General features: G+C 45.9%; 10 protein-coding genes across 10 annotated transcripts; 3 read left to right on the forward strand and 7 right to left on the reverse strand. All coding sequences in view use genetic code 12, as the record gives it.

The window, feature by feature from the left end:
* Positions 1–439: 439 nt before the first annotated feature.
* CJI96_0003220 (60S ribosomal protein eL33) lies at positions 440–763 on the reverse strand (the record flags this gene model as incomplete). Its single annotated transcript, XM_029032955.1, has 1 exon — positions 440–763. The coding sequence occupies one exon, from the start codon at positions 761–763 to the stop codon at positions 440–442; it is 324 nt and encodes a 107-aa protein (XP_028893270.1).
* A 426-nt stretch (positions 764–1,189) lies between these two features.
* CJI96_0003221 (oxysterol-binding protein KES1) lies at positions 1,190–2,449 on the reverse strand (the record flags this gene model as incomplete). Its single annotated transcript, XM_029032954.2, has 1 exon — positions 1,190–2,449. The coding sequence occupies one exon, from the start codon at positions 2,447–2,449 to the stop codon at positions 1,190–1,192; it is 1,260 nt and encodes a 419-aa protein (XP_028893269.1).
* Positions 2,450–2,780: 331 nt separating this feature from the next.
* On the reverse strand, positions 2,781–4,223 carry GWT1 (glucosaminyl-phosphotidylinositol O-acyltransferase; the record flags this gene model as incomplete). The annotated part of the gene is made up of 1 exon (XM_029032953.2): positions 2,781–4,223. One exon carries the CDS (start codon positions 4,221–4,223, stop codon positions 2,781–2,783), a length of 1,443 nt encoding a protein of 480 aa, XP_028893268.2.
* A 1,206-nt stretch (positions 4,224–5,429) lies between these two features.
* On the forward strand, positions 5,430–6,653 carry SPO7 (Nem1-Spo7 phosphatase regulatory subunit SPO7; the record flags this gene model as incomplete). Its single annotated transcript, XM_029032952.2, has 1 exon — positions 5,430–6,653. The coding sequence occupies one exon, from the start codon at positions 5,430–5,432 to the stop codon at positions 6,651–6,653; it is 1,224 nt and encodes a 407-aa protein (XP_028893267.2).
* A 25-nt stretch (positions 6,654–6,678) lies between these two features.
* On the reverse strand, positions 6,679–8,085 carry OSM1 (Osm1p; the record flags this gene model as incomplete). The annotated part of the gene is made up of 1 exon (XM_029032951.2): positions 6,679–8,085. The coding sequence occupies one exon, from the start codon at positions 8,083–8,085 to the stop codon at positions 6,679–6,681; it is 1,407 nt and encodes a 468-aa protein (XP_028893266.2).
* A 959-nt stretch (positions 8,086–9,044) lies between these two features.
* Positions 9,045–9,695, forward strand: YTH1 (cleavage polyadenylation factor RNA-binding subunit YTH1; the record flags this gene model as incomplete). The annotated part of the gene is made up of 1 exon (XM_029032950.1): positions 9,045–9,695. The coding sequence occupies one exon, from the start codon at positions 9,045–9,047 to the stop codon at positions 9,693–9,695; it is 651 nt and encodes a 216-aa protein (XP_028893265.1).
* An 81-nt stretch (positions 9,696–9,776) lies between these two features.
* COG4 (Golgi transport complex subunit COG4) lies at positions 9,777–12,338 on the reverse strand (the record flags this gene model as incomplete). Its single annotated transcript, XM_029032949.2, has 1 exon — positions 9,777–12,338. The coding sequence occupies one exon, from the start codon at positions 12,336–12,338 to the stop codon at positions 9,777–9,779; it is 2,562 nt and encodes an 853-aa protein (XP_028893264.2).
* A 264-nt stretch (positions 12,339–12,602) lies between these two features.
* Positions 12,603–14,096, reverse strand: LAP3 (bleomycin hydrolase; the record flags this gene model as incomplete). Its single annotated transcript, XM_029032948.2, has 1 exon — positions 12,603–14,096. The coding sequence occupies one exon, from the start codon at positions 14,094–14,096 to the stop codon at positions 12,603–12,605; it is 1,494 nt and encodes a 497-aa protein (XP_028893263.2).
* A 502-nt stretch (positions 14,097–14,598) lies between these two features.
* Positions 14,599–16,011, reverse strand: CJI96_0003228 (uncharacterized protein; the record flags this gene model as incomplete). Its single annotated transcript, XM_029032947.2, has 1 exon — positions 14,599–16,011. The coding sequence occupies one exon, from the start codon at positions 16,009–16,011 to the stop codon at positions 14,599–14,601; it is 1,413 nt and encodes a 470-aa protein (XP_028893262.2).
* A 1,329-nt stretch (positions 16,012–17,340) lies between these two features.
* On the forward strand, positions 17,341–19,179 carry CJI96_0003229 (Rpd3L histone deacetylase complex subunit DEP1; the record flags this gene model as incomplete). The annotated part of the gene is made up of 1 exon (XM_029032946.2): positions 17,341–19,179. The coding sequence occupies one exon, from the start codon at positions 17,341–17,343 to the stop codon at positions 19,177–19,179; it is 1,839 nt and encodes a 612-aa protein (XP_028893261.2).
* Positions 19,180–19,212: the final 33 nt, after the last annotated feature.

Raw genomic sequence — 19,212 nt, forward strand, 5'->3', positions numbered from 1 at the left:
AGTGGAAATGCAAATACAAATAGAGATTATGAAAATGCAATTTACGAAAATGAGCACATTTCGTAGCTCATTCAAGCAGATTCATGGCCTCTTGACCACATAAACTAAGTGTGATTGTATATATTACTGTACACTTTCACACCCTCTATCTAACACAGTGACTCACATTACGACGTCTGTTCAACTCAATCTCATCTCCACAATAATCCTTAATATATAACCAAGTCACTCATTTCACTTCAGTCAGCCTCATTATATCTCTTTATCTACACATTCATTTCTCTTTTCTTTATTATGGAATTTTATACACGCCGCTGGCAACGCCAGCCAGCAAGTTTGCAGATATTTCGTTCCACATCAACATCTCCCGCCCGTCACGAGCACTCGACGCCCTTACGGGTGAACGTCTTATGCACACTAAGAACTTCGTTCGAAGTGCTTAGATGTTGGATGGGTACAACATGATTCTCACCGAGGCACCGAAGGTCTTTGGAGGCAAGTTCTTCTTGAAGTTGGCTCTCACAACACCGTTGTTACCGTGGGTTCTGGTGACCTTGCCCCAGATCACTCTGATCTTAGTGCCTCTGATCTCCTTCTGGGCTCTGTACACGTAGGCAATTCTCTTACCCAAGTAGAATCTGGCATCCTGGGTGTTGGAGACACCCTCGATCTGGATGAGCGACGTGTTAGGGTGGTTCACGTTCTTGGAACGCTGGTAGGACAAGTGCTTACCCTTAACGTACAATCTGTGAGATTCAGCCATTGGTAGTTTGAACAGTGGTTGGTGGGAGGAAGGAAGAAATCTTCAAAAACTTTTTCTCACTGTGGTAGGAAAAATTCTCGCGGTACTGCAGGAAGCTCGAGACTTTTCTAACTTTTCACTATCTCTCACTAACATACTTTTTCTCTATAGTGAGGTGCGGTACTTGCAGGACTGCAGACAATCTGACGATTCCCTTGATACATTGGAGACGTGGTCACGTGTACCCGGTGTTTCAGCCCTAATATTGGGCACGTGAGAAGCAGCTCCTCGCAATCCACCATTTTGCACCCGTTCTCTCAAGCCATAATTGATACCTGCCTGTAGCTCTAGATGTCTCTAATTGTACTAAACTAGTTCAATTTGCCTGTATTACTACTCCATCGAATATCTGTGTAGACCCCACCAGGACCGGTGTTGATACACCATCTAGATCTTAATCTCCTTCTCATTGTGCCACTTCTCCAAGTTCACTCTCCAGTGTTTGGCCTCGCCATTCTCCTTCTTTGACCCCCGAAGCGTGCCTGAAGGCACATTGTCCACAGATAAGCTTGCAATATTTCCCAAACTTAAGAGAGGATCGTCCCCGGCTTTGCCATCTTTAAGGTCGACACAATCAAACCACCTAGTCTGCCACTTGATCCCCGACGCAGCCTCTTGCTTTCTCATTTCTCTCTGTTCATTCTCGATTAGAGACTTTTCTTCCTGAATCAAGTCGTAGTCGCTCTTGCGAATAGCGTCTGCAACCTTTCTCCATGCTTTCCTCAGCTCCAATGCGTGCTGCTCCTCTATTGGCTTCACATGCAAATGTTCGGGGGTTTTGGCTAATGCGTCGTAGAACAACTCCCCTTTGCTCGAAGGCTTCTCGTTACCCTTGGCGATGTATGACTTGGCGGACCACTGGCCAGAAATGGTGGCAAGAGCATTCTCCTTATCAGCGCTAGCAAGCTTATCGGCGTAAACGCGAGCCTTAAATGTATTCTTCTTGCCGCTGAAATAACCTCTCCCCGAGTAATCAATTACTGCTAAGTAACCGTTGGAGCTCTGGATGTATGAGGTGCCTTCTAATTCAACAAAAGGCGATGCAGTGATAAGCCCCTCAATGTGCAAGGGAGGTAATGTGATCAAGTAAGTTTCTTTGAGATCCTTGTATTCCAAAATAGCATGTCCGTACTGTTTCACGCTAATTGAAGCAGTACTAATTGTGGCACGAATGCCATTGTAACCTTGCAAAAGTACATTGTTCTTATCGTTGATGATAGCGTAACCTGTGACAGGAGGATGGTGAGACACTTGCTCCGACAAGAGCACAGTCTCGCCAAACTTCTGCTCTTTAGACTCATCCTTCCACGATCCCACAAAAACTTCACCCAAGAATGGGTTTAAAGGCTTCTTCTCTGAACCCATGCTCTCATTTCTAGAACAGTATTGCGACCGCAAGGTGGAGATAAACCATTTGGTCACTGCAAGCATTCTCTTAACCGCATTGGACTGCTCCTCGTCCTTAGTTTCTCCTCCGCTAATAAAGTTAGGCTCCAACAAGAGATCCGGGTGTTCACCCCAATACTGAGAGTATTCAACTAGGGAGGTTGGTGAAAGGATGAATGGAGGCGCAGTCAAGGAGGACAAGTCACCATTGAAGGAGGTGATGGACTTGAGGAAAGATGTCCACGAAGCTGACAGTGCCATTGTACAACGAAGAAAGTGGTGTAATTAGTGCTCTAGATGCAAACAGAGATCGCCACTCCAAGCTGGTACGACGGAACAAATGGGTAGGTAACCCTTTGGTGGACGGGTGTGCACAGTGCAAGGGTATAAGGGTATAAGCAAGTTTGCGTGTTCCTGCAGCTTCTCGTATAACAAGAGCAACGACACTTTTCACAAGAAACGTTATCGGATAGATGAATTTTTGCGTAATTAGACGTCTCTGACATGCTTGATCGCATATGATGCAAAAAACATTTGGGCTTTCTATGTCCGACTCATGCACTCGTTTTCTGATGTCGCATTTTGCAACCATTTAGAGTTTGATGTATATCTTGAACTTGTGCAACACAACAGCGACTGAGGTCCATGTAAGCGCATAACCAATTAAAAGAGCGTAGGTTTTTGCCTCGTTTACTTCCAATGTGTTGATGGTCATGTTGACAAGCCCGGTGAGCAAGTTGGCCAAAAGGAAAATCGCTAGGCCGTTGGCGTTGATGGCATCAAGCACCGTCAGCTTAAGAGGTCCAATGAAACGTTCAACCATGTTGTAGCCCAACAAGAATACGGCATTGTAGCTGACCACCCAGAGTACATAGGGAAGATTCGCTAATCTGCGAGAAATCGAGCCCGTGTGAAAAGATTCCCTTGCAACGTAGAATAAGCTGTGAGAGATCACCGTCATAATTACCAAGCCCTGAGTTGTCGTGACCGTGAAATACTTGTTTCCCTTGCCACGGGCATATGATCCCCAAAGATTATTTGGAGTTGGTTTTGAAGTTAGAACAAAGGAGCCAAAAGATTGACCAAAGATGAATATGCTGAGGTACCCGCAAAAGGACCAGAGCCCCTCTTTATTCATAGCAAAAAGTGACTCCTGTCTGTTGGACTCATCTAAAATGAAGGTAAGCAAGCCAGTATTGTTCAATGTCCATTCGTAGATGCATCCAATGGCAAGAGCAACGATGAACCTGGGGACTATGTTCAATATCGGATCAAGAATACCCAACATTATAGGCAAAAGCCCCAAAGTCATGAAGAAATTCCAGTGGATGCCATATTCAGTAGCATGTTCTTGGTACTCTAAGGATTTGACGCTAACGAGTCGAATCAAACCTAACGCAAGCACTGGTAACGCCTTCAGGGTGTTGTGTAGAAGCAATCTTCCGTAAGAAATGCCCTTGTTGTCAACTATAAGCTTCCTTTTAATAACGGCACGAGAATTGGCCAATCCCATGGAAAACACAAAAGAGCCCACTCCAAGATCCATTAGTGAGGTACCCCAGGTTTCGACCTTGGCAAACCTTCGAGGAAACGCGTGGAAGTCCACAGCTAAAATGGCCAAGTTGGTGATGACAAGCATATGTGCTCTATACGCTGTGATGAAGGACTTGATGGGGAGGAACTCTTTGGGAGGTTCAGTCTTTTTCGAAGACTCACGCTTACTCGACTTATTCACGCTCTTCTTCACCATTCCATAAACGAAGATCACCAATGCGAGCCCCAACGAGTGAAGATACACGCGATCCACCCTTGAACTGAACACAGTTATCGCCTGAAGGAGCAAAAGCTCATCAAAGAAGAACTCCCACATGAGGGAGCCGTGCAGAGCCCATTCTAGGCTCGGAAGAAGGTACTTCTTGAAAATTGTATGTGATACGTAGCCAGCTAATGCTACACCTGTTACCAAGTAAATTTCCTCGATCAGGCCGCCATTGAGGTTGGAGACGAACTGTTCTTTTTGCTCTTTCAAAGACATGTTGCAAAAAGTGATAGCTGGAAGCTTCTTGATTCACGTAGGGCTCGATGCAGGCCATAGCAAAAGAGGGTTACGTTAGCGTGATTTGACGAACAAAGATTGTATAAATTTTTTAGTGGCTTCTGGCACAAAAAAGAAGCTGATCAAATTTTCTGTGAGTCAATATCTGCCAACATGTTTGAGCGGTCCGAAGGTTACTACGACGTAAGTAAGCGACGTACTTTAGTGTAGAATGGCTGCGAAAACACGCAAAGTGGAGCTGAAAGGCCTGTGATGGAACTTGAGCACCACGATTATTATCTTACTTCTTCTCTTGTATCTTTCACTGATACTACGAGTTGCCTGACACTCCTTTAATTTTTTTCTCAAGTGTCATGTTATATGTACTTATGGTAGTGGACAACAAGACTCCGAACGTTCAACTAGATGTAAAAGACACACAAACGCACATTCATTAGCTCTTTAACACCGTGCATACAAAAAATTCAAAGCTTTAGATATTTGCTTCTCCATTAGAGAACTCCTGGCAAAACACTAAACATTCTTGACTGCATGTGCAGGCTGTTCCTGAAAGTACTTAAAAGTTGGTGAATATATAAATGTTTTACAGAAAAGAGCCAGAAAACTGACAGTCGTACATTATCTTTCTCATTGTTCCCTATTTTTCGTGATAAGAAGGCACACCTTTTTCATCCTAAGCTTCATTGCCAGTGTGCTCTCTCTGCGCTATCACATTCTCAGAATGGCTGCGAAAAAGCTTTCCTAGAATTCACTCTCGATGAACACAGACCTCGATTGGAAAAATAAAAAATAAAAAAAATAAAATAAAAAAGAATACCTCTGAATTGTGTCCAGGCACTTCAATCGCAACCTGTGTCTCCTCCTCCAGCCTCGCACAAGCCTTACTATATACGGATATGTCCCACAGCCCGCAACCCGTACACAGCTTGACTCAAGTAGAATACAAGCCGTCATCAACGAGATCGGCGGCACTTTCAACTTTCATAGTCACCATTTCACAGTCTACTTTTATTTTTTTTTACTTTTTTGTTTCTTAGACAACCTATTTTATGTCAATCTACCACCGATAGTTCCTCAGCCAGCAGTGTGCACTAAACAAGTAAAAAAACTTCTCGTACAATTTACCCCAGATATCAACACCCACGAAAACCCACATTACTCAAGTCAGGTTCAACACCACACAGAATGTCTGAGACACTAGAGCTTTCGCCTCGTTCAGACGACGACGGCATGCTCTCAGACCTGCCTCAGCTCAATCACGGCAGCTCGTTAAGTTCCATCGCCATGGACGACGAAAAACGATGGTCTCCGTCAGAAGTGGGCTCTGAGTCGGATGGAGGCAAAGATTTGGGCAACACGGTTTATTCGAGTGCCTCTGAGCTGGAATCACAGCTGGTGAAGGCGAAAGAGCCTCGAAAGAAGAAGGGGAAAGCGCCTACGCCAGGGCTGGGGCTGGGGCTTCTGCCGAAACAGAAAAAGAAAGTAAGGAGGAAGTCTAGGAACCTGGATGTGTTTCTGGAGAAGTCTCACCGTTCAGAGCTTCATGGAAGCGGTTACACGCTGACTCCAGCAGCAGGCAAAATATTTCGGAACTTGCTTATCTTGGAAGAGAGTCTTCGACAACAGGTTATGCAACAACGGGCGCTTCGAAGAAAGTACTTGACGTTTTTGGCAGTTCTCTGCTCTTTAATTGCATTCATTTCTCATCACTTATATTTCAATGACCACAGCGCCTCAGTGAGAGTGCTGCTCCAGCTCATGCTTCTAGCGCTTTCTGTGACCTTGATGCTATACCACTTATCTGGTGAGTACCAAAAGACAATTGTTCTTCCGAGAAAGTTTCTCTCGTCAACAAATAAAGGCTTGCGCCAACTCAATTTGCGTTTGGTCAAGATAAAAACCTCCATGACCGACACCACTGTCGACCTCATACGAGAGGCAGGTCTTTTTTTGTGTACTATGTGTCTACGAAGCTGTCACACTGTCTACCCATCTATGATACAGAACCCAAACTCCAGATTAGAGGTGTTTTTGGTCTCGGCTCAGCTGCAGTGCCAGCCACGGTTCGGCCTAACCGACGTGAAATTGACTCTCTTACCTCGTTCGTTCAACACTGATATCCGAGAGGGATGGGAGCTATACAGAAATGAGTTCTGGGTGAACGAGGGCGTCAGAAGAAGAATCGCCATGATGGAGTTTGTCAGTGGGCCCGCAGAAGATAAACTGAGGGCAAAGAAAGAAAAGAAGGAGCGTCGCAAACCTAGAATCCCAACGGCAAAGGACCTTCCAAACCCCCATCAGGCCAACCCGGCCAATTTGGACGGATTGTTCCTGCCCCAGGAACTCTCCAAGGAGAATCTTGAGGCTCTAGGAAAGGCGGAGAGTCTCGATATGGAGGCTTCTTTTTAGATGTTCTATTAGAATTCACTATGCATTAATACAAGGCACTAATCTGCTGGGCGACTTTCCGTCCAAATACGACACATTCGAGTAACGAGCTACCACCAAGTCGGTTGCCTCCATGAAGTCCACCGCTCACCTCGCCTATAGCGAAGACATTTTTCATCTGCTTACCTGATTTTGTAAGTATTTGAGCTTTATCATTGATTGATACACCACCCATAGTAAAGTGAAGCACAGGTGTGACAAACCCGTAGTAGAATTGGGTGCCAAATGGGTTACCGAAACTGGGCCTGCCCAAATCATCATTCCCAATGGCTTCATTGTACTGGCGCAAACCTTGCTCGATCTTTTCAGGCGCAAGTCTTCCTGAAGCAATGGCCGCAAGTTTGGTAGTGACGTCCTTAGCGTCACCTTTGAACATGAGATTTTGTGACATGTAGAAGTCAATATGTGGTTTGGCCTTAATATAATCTTCCTCGCTGACGGCAATAATGCAGACTGCGTGGCCGTTATCGTTGGCACAATGTTGAAACACCCCTTCAGTGACGTTATCTCTCGTGGTCAACTCATTCACAAAGCGAGCTCCTGTGTTGGGAGAGAGAAGAATACCGCCGATGGCTCTGATCAATTCTCCACAGAGAAACTTCCACTTACTATTAATAGTCTCCTCATTTTTGAGCTGAACAAACCCTGTCGGGTGAATTTGTATAGCGTCCATGTCAATTAGGTCGGCATCGAGGTGCAACTCGGCGATTTTTTGGCCGTCGCCAGTGGTCTGCTGTCCGTTTGTCAGAGGCAAGTGAACAAGATCAGGTCTGTAGCGCCGAAGAAGGCTCGAGGAGGTGAAGTCGGCCGAGTAGCCGCCGGTGGCTAGGATGATGTTATTGGCAAGAAGTGTCCTTCTATTCTTCTCGCCGTCTTCCACTTCGATACCGTCAGCTGTGAAGTCTGAATGCTTTCTAAACCCTTTGAATGTAGTCTTTTTCAAAACGTCAACGTTGTCTGCTCCTTCGATTTTCTTCATTAGCGCTGACACTATAGCGAATCCAGGTGGGAGCGATCCTTTGCCCCTGTGGGTTCTAGCAAACGAATGGCCACCCAACTGTGCCACGGCACTCAAGTCCACGCCACACTCATCCGAAAGCCAGTGGACAGCATCGGCAGAGTTGTTGGCCAAAACGTTCACCAACTCCTGCTTGGACCGTCCTTTGCCTGACTTCATTGTATCCTGAGCAAACAACTCCACGGAATCTCCGGGCTCTTGGAACCGCGTAGGGGCTCCATTGATTCCCGAAGAGGCCTTGATTGAGTTGCCGCCCAATTTGTCTGTTTTCTCCACGAGGGCCACTTTCAACCCCAGTTGTGCTAGGGAAAGCGTCAGCGTGAGTCCAGCCAAGCCTGAGCCAACGACAACAGCGTCGTAGCGTGTAGCTGCCATGGTGGACATGGAGGCGATTCGATAAGTTAGTGAACGAGCCCACAAAACAAAATAGTATGCGCCCACAAGAAAGAGTGGGAGACGGAGGTATAAGAGTTTAAAGTGTATGTTGAGGAAGTGTGCTTAAAAGAGTGCTCCCAGAGCGTTTTTTCGCAGCCAACCTGCCTATTTAAGTAGCCCTTGGCTCAGAAATCACCTGATGACCCAACCTCGTGATGGCCCCTGGCCAGGTGCCGTCATAAGTGATTCCTGAGTCAATGGCGGAGGCGGAGGTCCATTATTCCTGGGTCTTCATTGGCTTCATAATTTCAGGCTCGATGAATGTGTAGATGGCAATGCACTAGTGCTGACTGCAATTGGAAACTGTTATCAATAGGCTGCGAAATAGTTATTTGAGAGATGGCTGCAAGAATGGTTGTAAAGGACATAGGAAGATTGGATCTAGATGTTAAACGTTCCAAGACAGGCACATAAACTTTGAGTGAGCTCTGTAAGTTTTTTACGTAGTGAATTCTGTGGGTCCTGAGAGTGTTACCTATCATTTTGCAATCTTAAGGCACCTCAACTGCAGAGCTGGCAACCATTAATTACGACACCCATAAGCTTTAAACCCTTTTCTAAAGTATATCAGCCTCGAAAGCATGAAGCTATTTGGAACTTGGCCTTGCCATTAACTGGGATTGGTGTCTCTAACACTGAGGAGCACACTATCTACAAGCGGAGTCGCACTCGCCCTTATGTATTCCAACAAACAACTCATACTTCTGAATAAGCGATTATAACAATCGGTAATTTCAGGGCTCGTAATTTAGATCAATGAACAGGTTGGTTTTTTTTTTTTATTTGTTTTGTTTTGTTTGGTACAATGGGTTTCTCTTCGATCTCTGTCACGTGATCTACCTCCCACTATATACCTTGATCTATCATCATTTCTAATCAATCAAACCCTACTTTCCCCCATGCTTCGACTCGACCCTATCATCCACCCTGACACGAGAAACAAGAGATTCAAGTTTGAGGATTTCCTTCGCAGTGAGTACTCTTTCGGTCTAGATCCCGACAGACCCGTGTGTCAGTTCTACCGACCCAGCCAACCTTCGTCATGTCCCAATGGACCTCTATGTCCCAACAAGCATGTTCCTGCTATGTACAACAACAAAATCGTGTGCAAACATTGGCTTCGAGGGCTTTGTAAGAAAAATGATCACTGTGAGTTTCTTCACGAGTACAACTTGAGAAAGATGCCCGAGTGTCTCTTCTACTCGAAGAACGGGTATTGTACTCAGACACAAGAGTGTTTATATTTGCATATCGATCCTCAGCAGAAGATCCCTGAGTGCCAGGCGTACGAACAGGGCTTCTGTCCTGAGGGTCCCAAGTGTCCAAACAGACATGTTAGGAAAATCATGTGCCCGATGTATTTGACTGGCTTTTGCCCTAAGGGCTACGAATGTGACTATAGTCATCCTCGGTACGATCCAAACATCATCAAGGAAAGTAAAGTAAAGAAGCTAATCAAGGGTGAGACAAGAGAGCTTGAAAAGATATCTTATGATCAGCCTATTACTGATGTGGTGAGAACAACTGAGTCCCCTGCTCCAGCAAGCTAAATATGCCTTTGCAAATCACACCTAAATAGCTACAATTGACGGTTGACGAAAACTATGTATAGTTATTATTGTAGAGTCCTACTAACAGCGGAAACGGCGAATTTGCTTCCTCTCTAGCGGTGTCAAGACCCAGTTGATGCCAACATCGTTGTCTTCCTCTTCATCCTCCTCCTCCTCATTCAGTTTACTGAAAGAGTTAAGCTGATATTCCTCCTCGTCCATTCCCACAAGAAGCACCAACTGCGTAAGTCTCACGAACTTTTCTCGAAGTTCGTAGTCATCCTCACACACTTCGTTGATAATGAACAGGACATCCTTGTCGAGCTTCAAAGCGCCCAACTCGTTGATTTTGAATTTCTTGAGTGCCACCATCAACCTTTTTTCTATCATGCTGGCAAGGTTAACCACAAGAAGCCTGAGCAACTTATTAAATACCAATGTCTTGTGCATTGTTTGTCTATAGGGACTGATCATGCTTCCCCATGAGTTCTTGAACTTAATCATACTCGATGGATCATTTAATATGGTTGAGGAGTACGCCATGTAACGTGTGTCGTTGTGATCAGAGAATGCCTCGTTCACTATGCTTGCAAGCCTGTTTTTCATGGATTGGTTGTAGAAATTGCGCAAGGACTGTCTCACCACATCGTTTGTGGCGGCAGTGAACGGCTCCAAAATATCTCCTCGTATTATGTTCTTTATCCTATCTCCATCCATACCAAAAGGAAAATTGTTCTTAATGTATTGTGGATCACGCTGAGTAGTATTCTCCACAATCTGATGAATGAATTGTTGTGCAGTGGCCACTGTGTTAAGATAAACAACGTAGTTGACAAGTTTTGGTTCGTTTGGCTGACCCCCTGCAGACCCCGTCACCATTGAGCTTCCGGTGCCTACTATATTACCAAAAGCAGAGGAAGCACCTTTAAAGTACCCGCTCACAGACTCAGGAGCTGGAGTGCCTGATCTTGAAACTGAGGGGCTGACGCTGCCGCTTAATACTGTGCTATGAGCCGATATTAGGGAAAGCGTTTTGTTGTATCTTGGCAGATTATCCTGGAGAGCCCTGCGAATGAAGCCATCAAGAAAATCTGTTCGAAGAACTTTAAAGCACTCCGTGACAAAGTGCTTGACGGTGGACGGTTGTGATGACTCAAGAATGTTTCTCAAAGTATTGTGGAAGATCAAACTGAGATCCTCTACGACAGATGATACAGCGGGTTGATCGGGGGCCTTTGATTCCGCGGTGGTGACCAAGAAGGCGTCTAAATCTGGAACCTCCTCGATTGTGATGGCCTTTTCAAATGAGCGACGTAAGTAGTATGTGTATAGCGCCTCGAAAGCAGGCAAGAATTTGTTGTGAATTTTTTTGTTGAAATGGGACGAGCTGAGCAATTGAGGTACTTCAAGCACGTCCTGTTGGGACTGACTCTTGCTGAGATACTTTGCTGATATGAACTTGCAGTATAATGACCAATGGTGCAATATGCTAGAAAACTCGTGAATTAAGTCGCCGATCTCCACAAGTGGAACGATGTCATGGTCGTATACATCATTTTCCTCGTGCTCAGGCTGCTGATAATGGTCAGAGAAGCGGCGCGAAAGTTCAGTGAACTTATGTAGCTTGATATCCTGAAGTGTCTTGTCGACTCTGTTAACGTCGTAGAAAGTATCAGCAATCAATCCGATTTGGGAATCGATTTCACGCTGGATCTTGGACACCACGAACACCACTGCGTCTGGGTACGAGGTTCCGTAGTATTTATTAATCAAGGGCGTATGCAGCGACAACATGGTCGAAATGCTTTCAAAAAGATTCTGTGTAACCGTAGCGTATATCCCCAGTCTCGCTTCGCCTTTTGTCGCCGAGTTTATCAACGTTCGTGAAGTATCAGTAATGATTGAACAAATGAATTTTGAATAGCACTGAAGTCCGGCTTCCTCCTGGTCAATTAGAGGAAAAAGCTGAAAGTACTTCGTGATTTCTGGCACGGACCTTGCTTTGGCTGCGTCGTTGAAACGTGTCTGGAATTCTTGGGTTAGCTGCTCAGTCCACATCTTCACGGTAGGAGCAGGAAGCTCAGGAATCTCGGACGATGGGATTGTCACCAGGGCAAACTTTCCATTTACAAGCTTCGGACTAAGTTTATGATTGATTATATGGATGCAATTGGCTGCCAAATCCCAATCTCCCTTCTCTATGGCGTACTGGGTCTGGCTGATGTTGTTTTTGAGGAGCTGGACGTCAGACACAAACAACAACGTGGAGTTAACGTTTCTGATTTCCCTATCCAAGGCTTTTATCCTTGATGTGAGTGAATGGCCCAAATCGTTGGCTGAAGTGAACACTTTGGTCAAATCGTTGGAGTTGGCTATGGCACCAGACAACTTGGCTCGAGAAAGCTCCAACAGCGAGATTTCCGCCATATGTTTCTTTGATCCCACAGTGACCAACCGCAGCAAATCGGAGTCGATGTTGTTTGTTTGGAGGTCGATCTGGTGGATCAATTCATGTAACGCTGAGGTGGACAGAGCCGACTTGAGTCTTTCCATGAGCTCAGCATACTCCTTGTCCAAATTATGCTGCTGTAGCAGCGGGAACATGGAAGCAGTAGTGCTCTGAGAAATTGGTTTGCCCACCATACTTTGTGGGGGTAGAGTGTCCTTTTGAATAGGGCTGATTGTTGAGGTGAAGGTTTCGAAAAGTGAGACTATACTACTTGTTGATACTGCACTAACTGCTACTACCACCAATTGGCACAATACACTTTGCACTACACCACGCGAGATATATATCTTTGTAAATTCATTCTAGTCATAACTAAACATTCTAGTCACTGTCGTCAATGATGTGTGGTTAAGCTAATGTTCCAACGTCAAGTTTCGAGTCATTGGCTGCCTGCAAAATCAGGCCAACGCTCCCATAGGATCATAGTAAGGCAATACAGAGTATTGCTTGTTCTTCCAGAGCTCGTAGTGTGATCTCTCTGTGTACTTCTTTGACGTCACAATCTGAAAAACGTACTCGTCGAACCAATCGTCAGACATCAAGTACCAGCCCTTATTGCCGCCTTCATCACCCCACGAGTTCTCCACCTTCCATCTAGTGGGCTTGCCGTCAGCATCCAAATGGACACCAGCAATGACCATGGCATGTGTCATCTGAGAAGAACCAGTTCTCAATCTCTCCTCTTTGGTGAGCTTAGGAGCAGTACCAAGCACCAAGTCGTAGTCAAACAAGTTGGTGTCCATGACGCCAGAGGCACCGTCAAAGAACTTGCCAACATCACAACCAAAGAACACAGGCTCGTTGTCCTTCAACATTGCAATGGCAGCTTTCTTCATCGCAGACAATTCTACATTCACGTATTCAATGGGTCTGCCGTTGTAGACGTTGTTTAAACGGTCAACGGTGTACAACTTGTTGTACTCATTCCTTGGGTCGTTCAACAAGGAAAAGCGTTGCGTGACATTGTAGGCAACGTGCTTTTCGTAAAACTCTTTTGCAGTAGTCTCGACGCTGTGAAACTTGCCATTCTTGTCCTTGTACTCCCAAGTGAACTTCTCGTTGGGGCCAATTGGAGAGCCCAAAAAGAGGGCAATAATCTGGTACACTTGCTTGTTAAAGTTATTCTTGGCTGCCAAAATGGCCCTCTTGGGAGCACCCTTTTCCTTCATTTCCCTCAACACCAAAGCAAATTCTCTTAACTTGTCTGCCAAGACGGCGTTCAACCCACTCGAAGACAGAGCATTGGCATTATCGGGAAACACCTCATTGGGCACCACACCGTACTTGTCAATGACGTTAGATATCATGTCCCACTGTCCACCGTCATTAACGGAGCCGGCAAAAAGCCATTGGAGCAAACGCGAGTCAAGAGGCTCATCGGCAGTGTCAATGATGTTCTCAAGGAAGTAGTTGGCCTTCTCCAACTTGTCGTAGAAGTAGAGATACGCCTGAGAAACTTGAAACCCAGCCGGGTCCAAGTTGTACCTCTTGATCACACGGGTGCGGATCACATTGCTGGTGGCAAAAATCCAACACCTTCCAGAAGATTTCTGGTTGTCCAAGAAAGAGGGCGATCCAATGGGATCCACCTCCACGTTGAAGAGGTACCTGTCACCTAATGTCAAGTCAACGTTTCTCTTCTTAGTTATGTCTCCCAAACTGTGTTGGGCAAACGCGTTCTGTACTACTCTGTTTTTGGGGTCAGACTTCAAATCAGCGTCCCACTTCTTGATGTTTTCAGTGTTCAAGTCGTTCAGGTAGTCGCATACGTCCAAAGATAACTTTTGCAAGTAAGCAGCCGCTGAAGATGGTGATTCTTTATAAACTTGTTTCTCGTTCACAATTTCAACAGAGACATCATCTCTGACGTCCTTTGAAGTAGCAGAGCCCATTATAAAAAAAGAAGGTAGGATTCAGTGTTGAAATTGAGTACTGAGAAAAGCGCCTCCTACTTATATGACGCGGAGCCGTACACGGAACCTTCGTTATCAGCCTGCACGTAGACTGTGGTTGATAACCCACACGGTTGTGGGAGGAATCAAGGGGAGAGATAAGAGGAAGTAGAAGTCGTATATAATGGAATTTATTTAATAATGCACACTTTTTTCCTTTTTTATGTCAAAGTCTTTGACAACTTTGGTGACCGCTCTGTGGCTTCCCCTCCGCCCAATGGCTGCGAAATTAGTTACTGGAGTGAATCAAGAAGTGTTTCTGAGACACAAAGTTGGCTATGCTACCACACAAAATTAGATGGTACTTTCAAACGTTGTTAAGATTGGCACCTCCACTATAACATTTCACTGGATTTCTCTTGCTGATGCAATTGGTCTGCCATTTTCCTACACCTCATTCCCTTATGCAATTCGTCTATATTGATGCCATATCCTCGCTCTGTCACTCTTTCTGCCCAAGCGTCGCCATTGCCTGCTTGTCCTTCTTAAACCTTGTAGACCGGTCGGTGATTCTGGGCTTCTTCACCTTCCCCTTGGCACTCTTGAGACCCTTGATACCTGCAATCTTTTGCCCCTTTGTAGCACGAGCTCCTTCCACAATGATTTGTCCTGCCGAGTTACGATCAGACTTACCTAAAAGCGTTCTTGCACGACCCAACTTTGTCTTCTGCTCGTCCGTGAGTCTAGCCTTGGGCTTTTTAAGTTTTCTTGCGTTGTCCACATGGTTAGGGGATAAAACTGAAGGTTTTGCGTTGGCTTTAGCTCTCAGAATACGGAGCTTCCTGGGCTTACTCTTCTTCTCGCCACCTGATACCTCTGTCTGCTCAGTATCCATGGGCTTATCATTGAGCATGAGGGCTTTGTTTACAGAAAGTGTGTCCTTGAATTGAACTAAGGCGAACCCTTTACCGAGGTTGGTCTTGGAGTCTCTCACAACACGAACAGACTCCACGTCGTCGCCCGTGTGCTTATTGAAGTACCTCCACAACTTCTCCTCTTGCTCTTCAAAATCCAAGTTACCCACAAAAATAGTTCTTTTGTTGTCTTTGGGCGCTGGGTGGGCCACATGGTCAACTCTGATGTGGTGATGCTCGAATAAGGTAGCGTTGAGTCTGCTGCATGCTTTCCTAGAGGGTTCTCTTTCTTTAAAAACAACATAGGCATTTACGGTATCTCTGAGAGTATGCAACGCCTTTTTGGCGAAAGCAAGCTTTCTGGGGAGAGCCTCATCGAAGGCAATCGATCTGAATCGTATGGCGTGGACTGAACCAACCTGCTGAAAGAGTTTCTTGAAGTTCTTGTAAGCTCTCTTCGAAGTAACCACGGTATTCGGAACGTTTCCAACGAAAACAGTCCTTTCAGCCTTATCTAGTTCTTCTTCTTTGAGATCAACGGTTTTCGCAGCGGACTCCTTCTTCTTCTTCGTTGAGGGTTCCTCCGCTTCGCTCTCGATTCCACTATCGCTCAGCTCGCCTTCTTCATCCACCTTCTTTTCTGCAACAACTTCATCACTATCTTCCTGTACGTTTTCCTCGGAATCTTCTTTCACAGCTTCTTTCACCTCTTTGTCCTCATTCTCTGTCCTGGCCCTCTCGTTCTCCTCGAGTAGCTTACTGTAATACTTGGCTTCTAAATCTTCTTCATCCTCTGCTCTCTTCTTGCTCTTCTTCTTCTTGTTCTTCTTTTTCTCTGCCTCGGCAGATTCTTCTGGGGTTGTGCTCTCTTCTGGGATGTCTATAACTGTTCTAGTGGACTTTAACGTGTCTCTGCTCACTGGGCCCGCCGAGGACTCAAAAAGGGATTTAACTTTTTTATCTATCGTGGCTCCAGAAAAGAGCGACGAAAATGCAGACATCTTGCTTCTATTCGAACTGGTTGCAAACAATTATACTATCGATGGGCATCTCATCCAGTAGTTTTTTTATGTGGGACACGAGTGCAGGATATGATCAAAGGCTCTAAATAATAATAACCATTTCAGTAAATTTTTTGTCATTAAATGAATAAATTTGGTTTGATTGATAATTACGCTTAACAATTAGATTTACAATTGAAGTTTATTGCCTTGGTGGGTGGGGCTGGGGGCTTCCACTGGAGATAGAGCTACCTAGCACTGGCCTCACAGAATCCGTATGACCGCTTCAAACTGATCCAGACTAAGCAAACGATGGTAGTGAAAAAGAATTTAAAAATGAGATCCTTAGAAATGCCATCTGATTTTTTCATAACATTATATATTCTTTCGAGTTCTCTCCGATGACCATGAAGATGATCGATGACTTGGGCATTGGCTGCAAAATTGTCGCTGCCTCGACAAACGAGAGACTTCCCCCTACAACTCCATGCTACAGCGCTCGTAGACTTGTATTCTGTAGCCTGCTTCATTCTTCAATAGATGGAGACATTATTGTACTCGTAATAATTTGTCCTAAGCCCAAAAGTGAACAGGAGAGTCTTGGACATGGTGGAGGCAAGAACGACATTGTGGAAGGCCATTCATACAGCAAGAAGGTTCACTCTTTTTGTAAGCCACTTGGATCTCAAAGACCAGCTCTGTGGACTTCTCATGGGATGGATGATGGCGGCTGCAAAGTGGAACACAGACAGAATTGGAAATGGCATGTCACGCAAAACACAGCATAAAAGCTGAACTACACGCTCATGTCTACCAGTAACGGGAATTTTGCTGAAGCTTTTTTACGAACACATGTTGAAGAACTTCCATATGGTCCTTCCTTCTTTGCTTCCTGCCATTCGTACAGGCAAAATACTAAACGGAGTCAACATTTGAGCCGATTTCAGCCCAAAATAAAAGAGATACCAGCTTGGCACGTATCCAATCATATCATCATTCAAGACATCCCAAAAAAAAATTCTTATGCACTTTCTTTCCTCAGTCACCTTCACAATCTTCGCTCTCCCACACTTCGGCTCGGTCTCACTGGGCTGGCTCCATGAGCAGCACTCCGTGCAGTCCGTCTTCTCGAGTATCAATCACTGTTTGTTCACATTGTCCATTATCGACATCTTCCCTGAAAATCAAGCAAATTGCCCCCACGTCCACGTCACCCCGTATATCACCAAAGCAAAGTACAAACCCCAACACACTTTTCCTTTTAGCTTACTATCGACGCTTCTAGTACCCCTCCACTTTGTGCTTTCCACAGTAGAAAGCCTTTCCAGAATGCCTGATTTGGACCTTGACGGATCCCGTTCGCCAAGCTCCCCAAGACCAGACGCATCCAAACCAGACTTGACCCACCGCAACAGCCACGGCAGTAACTCCCACCATCGCCATCTGGTGCTGCCCCACAGACTGCCCCAGCACACCAAGGACCTGCCCTTGACCGACATTGGCACGTCCCCTCCAGCGTTTGAAATCAACTCCATCACCCACAAGGACTCCAGAGACTCGCTTGAAAGCTCGGAGCTCAGCGACTTGGGAGACGACGGAAGTGAGGCCGAAACGGACAAAATGGATTTCTTGGACGACGATAGTGCCTCTGCCAGAGACAAGGTGACCGATTTGCGTGCCTTGTCTGAGCTTACAGAGATGGCTCGGTTGCAAGAGGTGGATTCCGACGATTCGGATGACAATTTCCCAAAAGAATTAAGTCACGAAGACGCCCTTCAGCTCAATGGCAAGCATGAGGGAGATCACGATGAGGAGCTCGAGAGACCTGCAAAGCAGCGCAGGCTACTGAAGCTGAAAAGGACTTCAGGAAAGGCTAAAAAAGAAGAAGATGCTGAGTCTGGCACTCAGGAATCTCCTTCTGCCTCGTCTCCAACCGCCGCAACCACCACTGCCACCGACGCAGTGGAGATGGAAACTGCTGAGCTCACACTGCACGACACCAAGCTGGTTATTGACGACGAGAACGTTCTGGCTGAGGAAGGGGACAATGAGGATGCTGAGGAGGATGACCAAGTTGGCGCTGAGCGCGAGGACGTTGCAAATGGAGAAGTGGAAGCAGGCGCTGATATTAAAGATGAGGAGGAGGCCGAGGAGCCTAAAGAAGAGGGTGGAGATCCTGCTAATGGCTCGGTCAATGAAGAGCTGGCAAAAGAGGAGGACCTCGCTGAAAATGGCTCGCCTGCTGACGAGGAAGGCGAGGCTGGGGCCGAGGTTGAAGCTGATGTAGAAGATGAGAAGCCAGAGGAAGGCGAGCAAGAAGAAGAAGAAGCTGACGCTGACGCAGCGGCAAAGATCGAGGCAGAGAAGATTGACGAAGCGAGTGTGAAAGAGCATCAGATCGCTGAGGAGAACGACGTTGACATGGATGAACACCGCAAGTTGGCTGTGGACGAGCTCATAGCAATTGAGGCTGACTTCGCTCATCTTCGGGACAAGCTCTACCAGGATAAGCTCAGCTTACTAGAACATGAGCTCCAGCTTTGCTTGGACGGTCTGCACCCTGAACTTCTACAAATCTACCTTAAGGTGAACGAGTTCTACCAAGACAACATTCGCCTTGCTAATGCCACCCTCAATTACAGTCTCAAATGCATCAACACAGAAACTATTGCTACACGTACGGCCATCCACCAGGATTTTATGAAGAACGTTATGGACATGAAGAACGATATGATCACGGAAACCACCCTGTTGTGGTACAAGATCAACAAGGAACGCAACAGTCTAGATCAGTTGGTACCCGACTTCAATTTTGCAGCCATCCCTACCATACCGTCCATCGAAGGTGAGCCCGTTGGTTACAACCAACAGCCCATTGCTGCAGGCGGGTCTAGCATGGAATACTACATGGACGGCCCTGCCCTCAGCAAAAAGGCCATGAAGCAAAATATTCTCTATGAGCTCGTGCAACAGCGAAACAGTCTCAATAAAGAGCTTGGCATCTTGAATGGCCTCAAGGAGTTCCATGGGTTCCCCTGTGCGATCTCCACTGCGCTACATAAAGATGACTCGAGCAATGTCGCTGTGGATGAGCTTATACTACAAAAGGCCACCAATGACGAAGTCGAGGAAGATTTTCGTGCCATGGGGATCTCTATCAACGGCTAGATTTGTATGGGCACCAAACCCAGAACTGCGTTC

The sequence above is a fragment of the Candidozyma auris genome, chromosome 3 (assembly GCF_003013715.1).
Source record: "Candidozyma auris chromosome 3, complete sequence".
Lineage (NCBI taxonomy): Eukaryota > Fungi > Ascomycota > Pichiomycetes > Serinales > Metschnikowiaceae > Candidozyma > Candidozyma auris.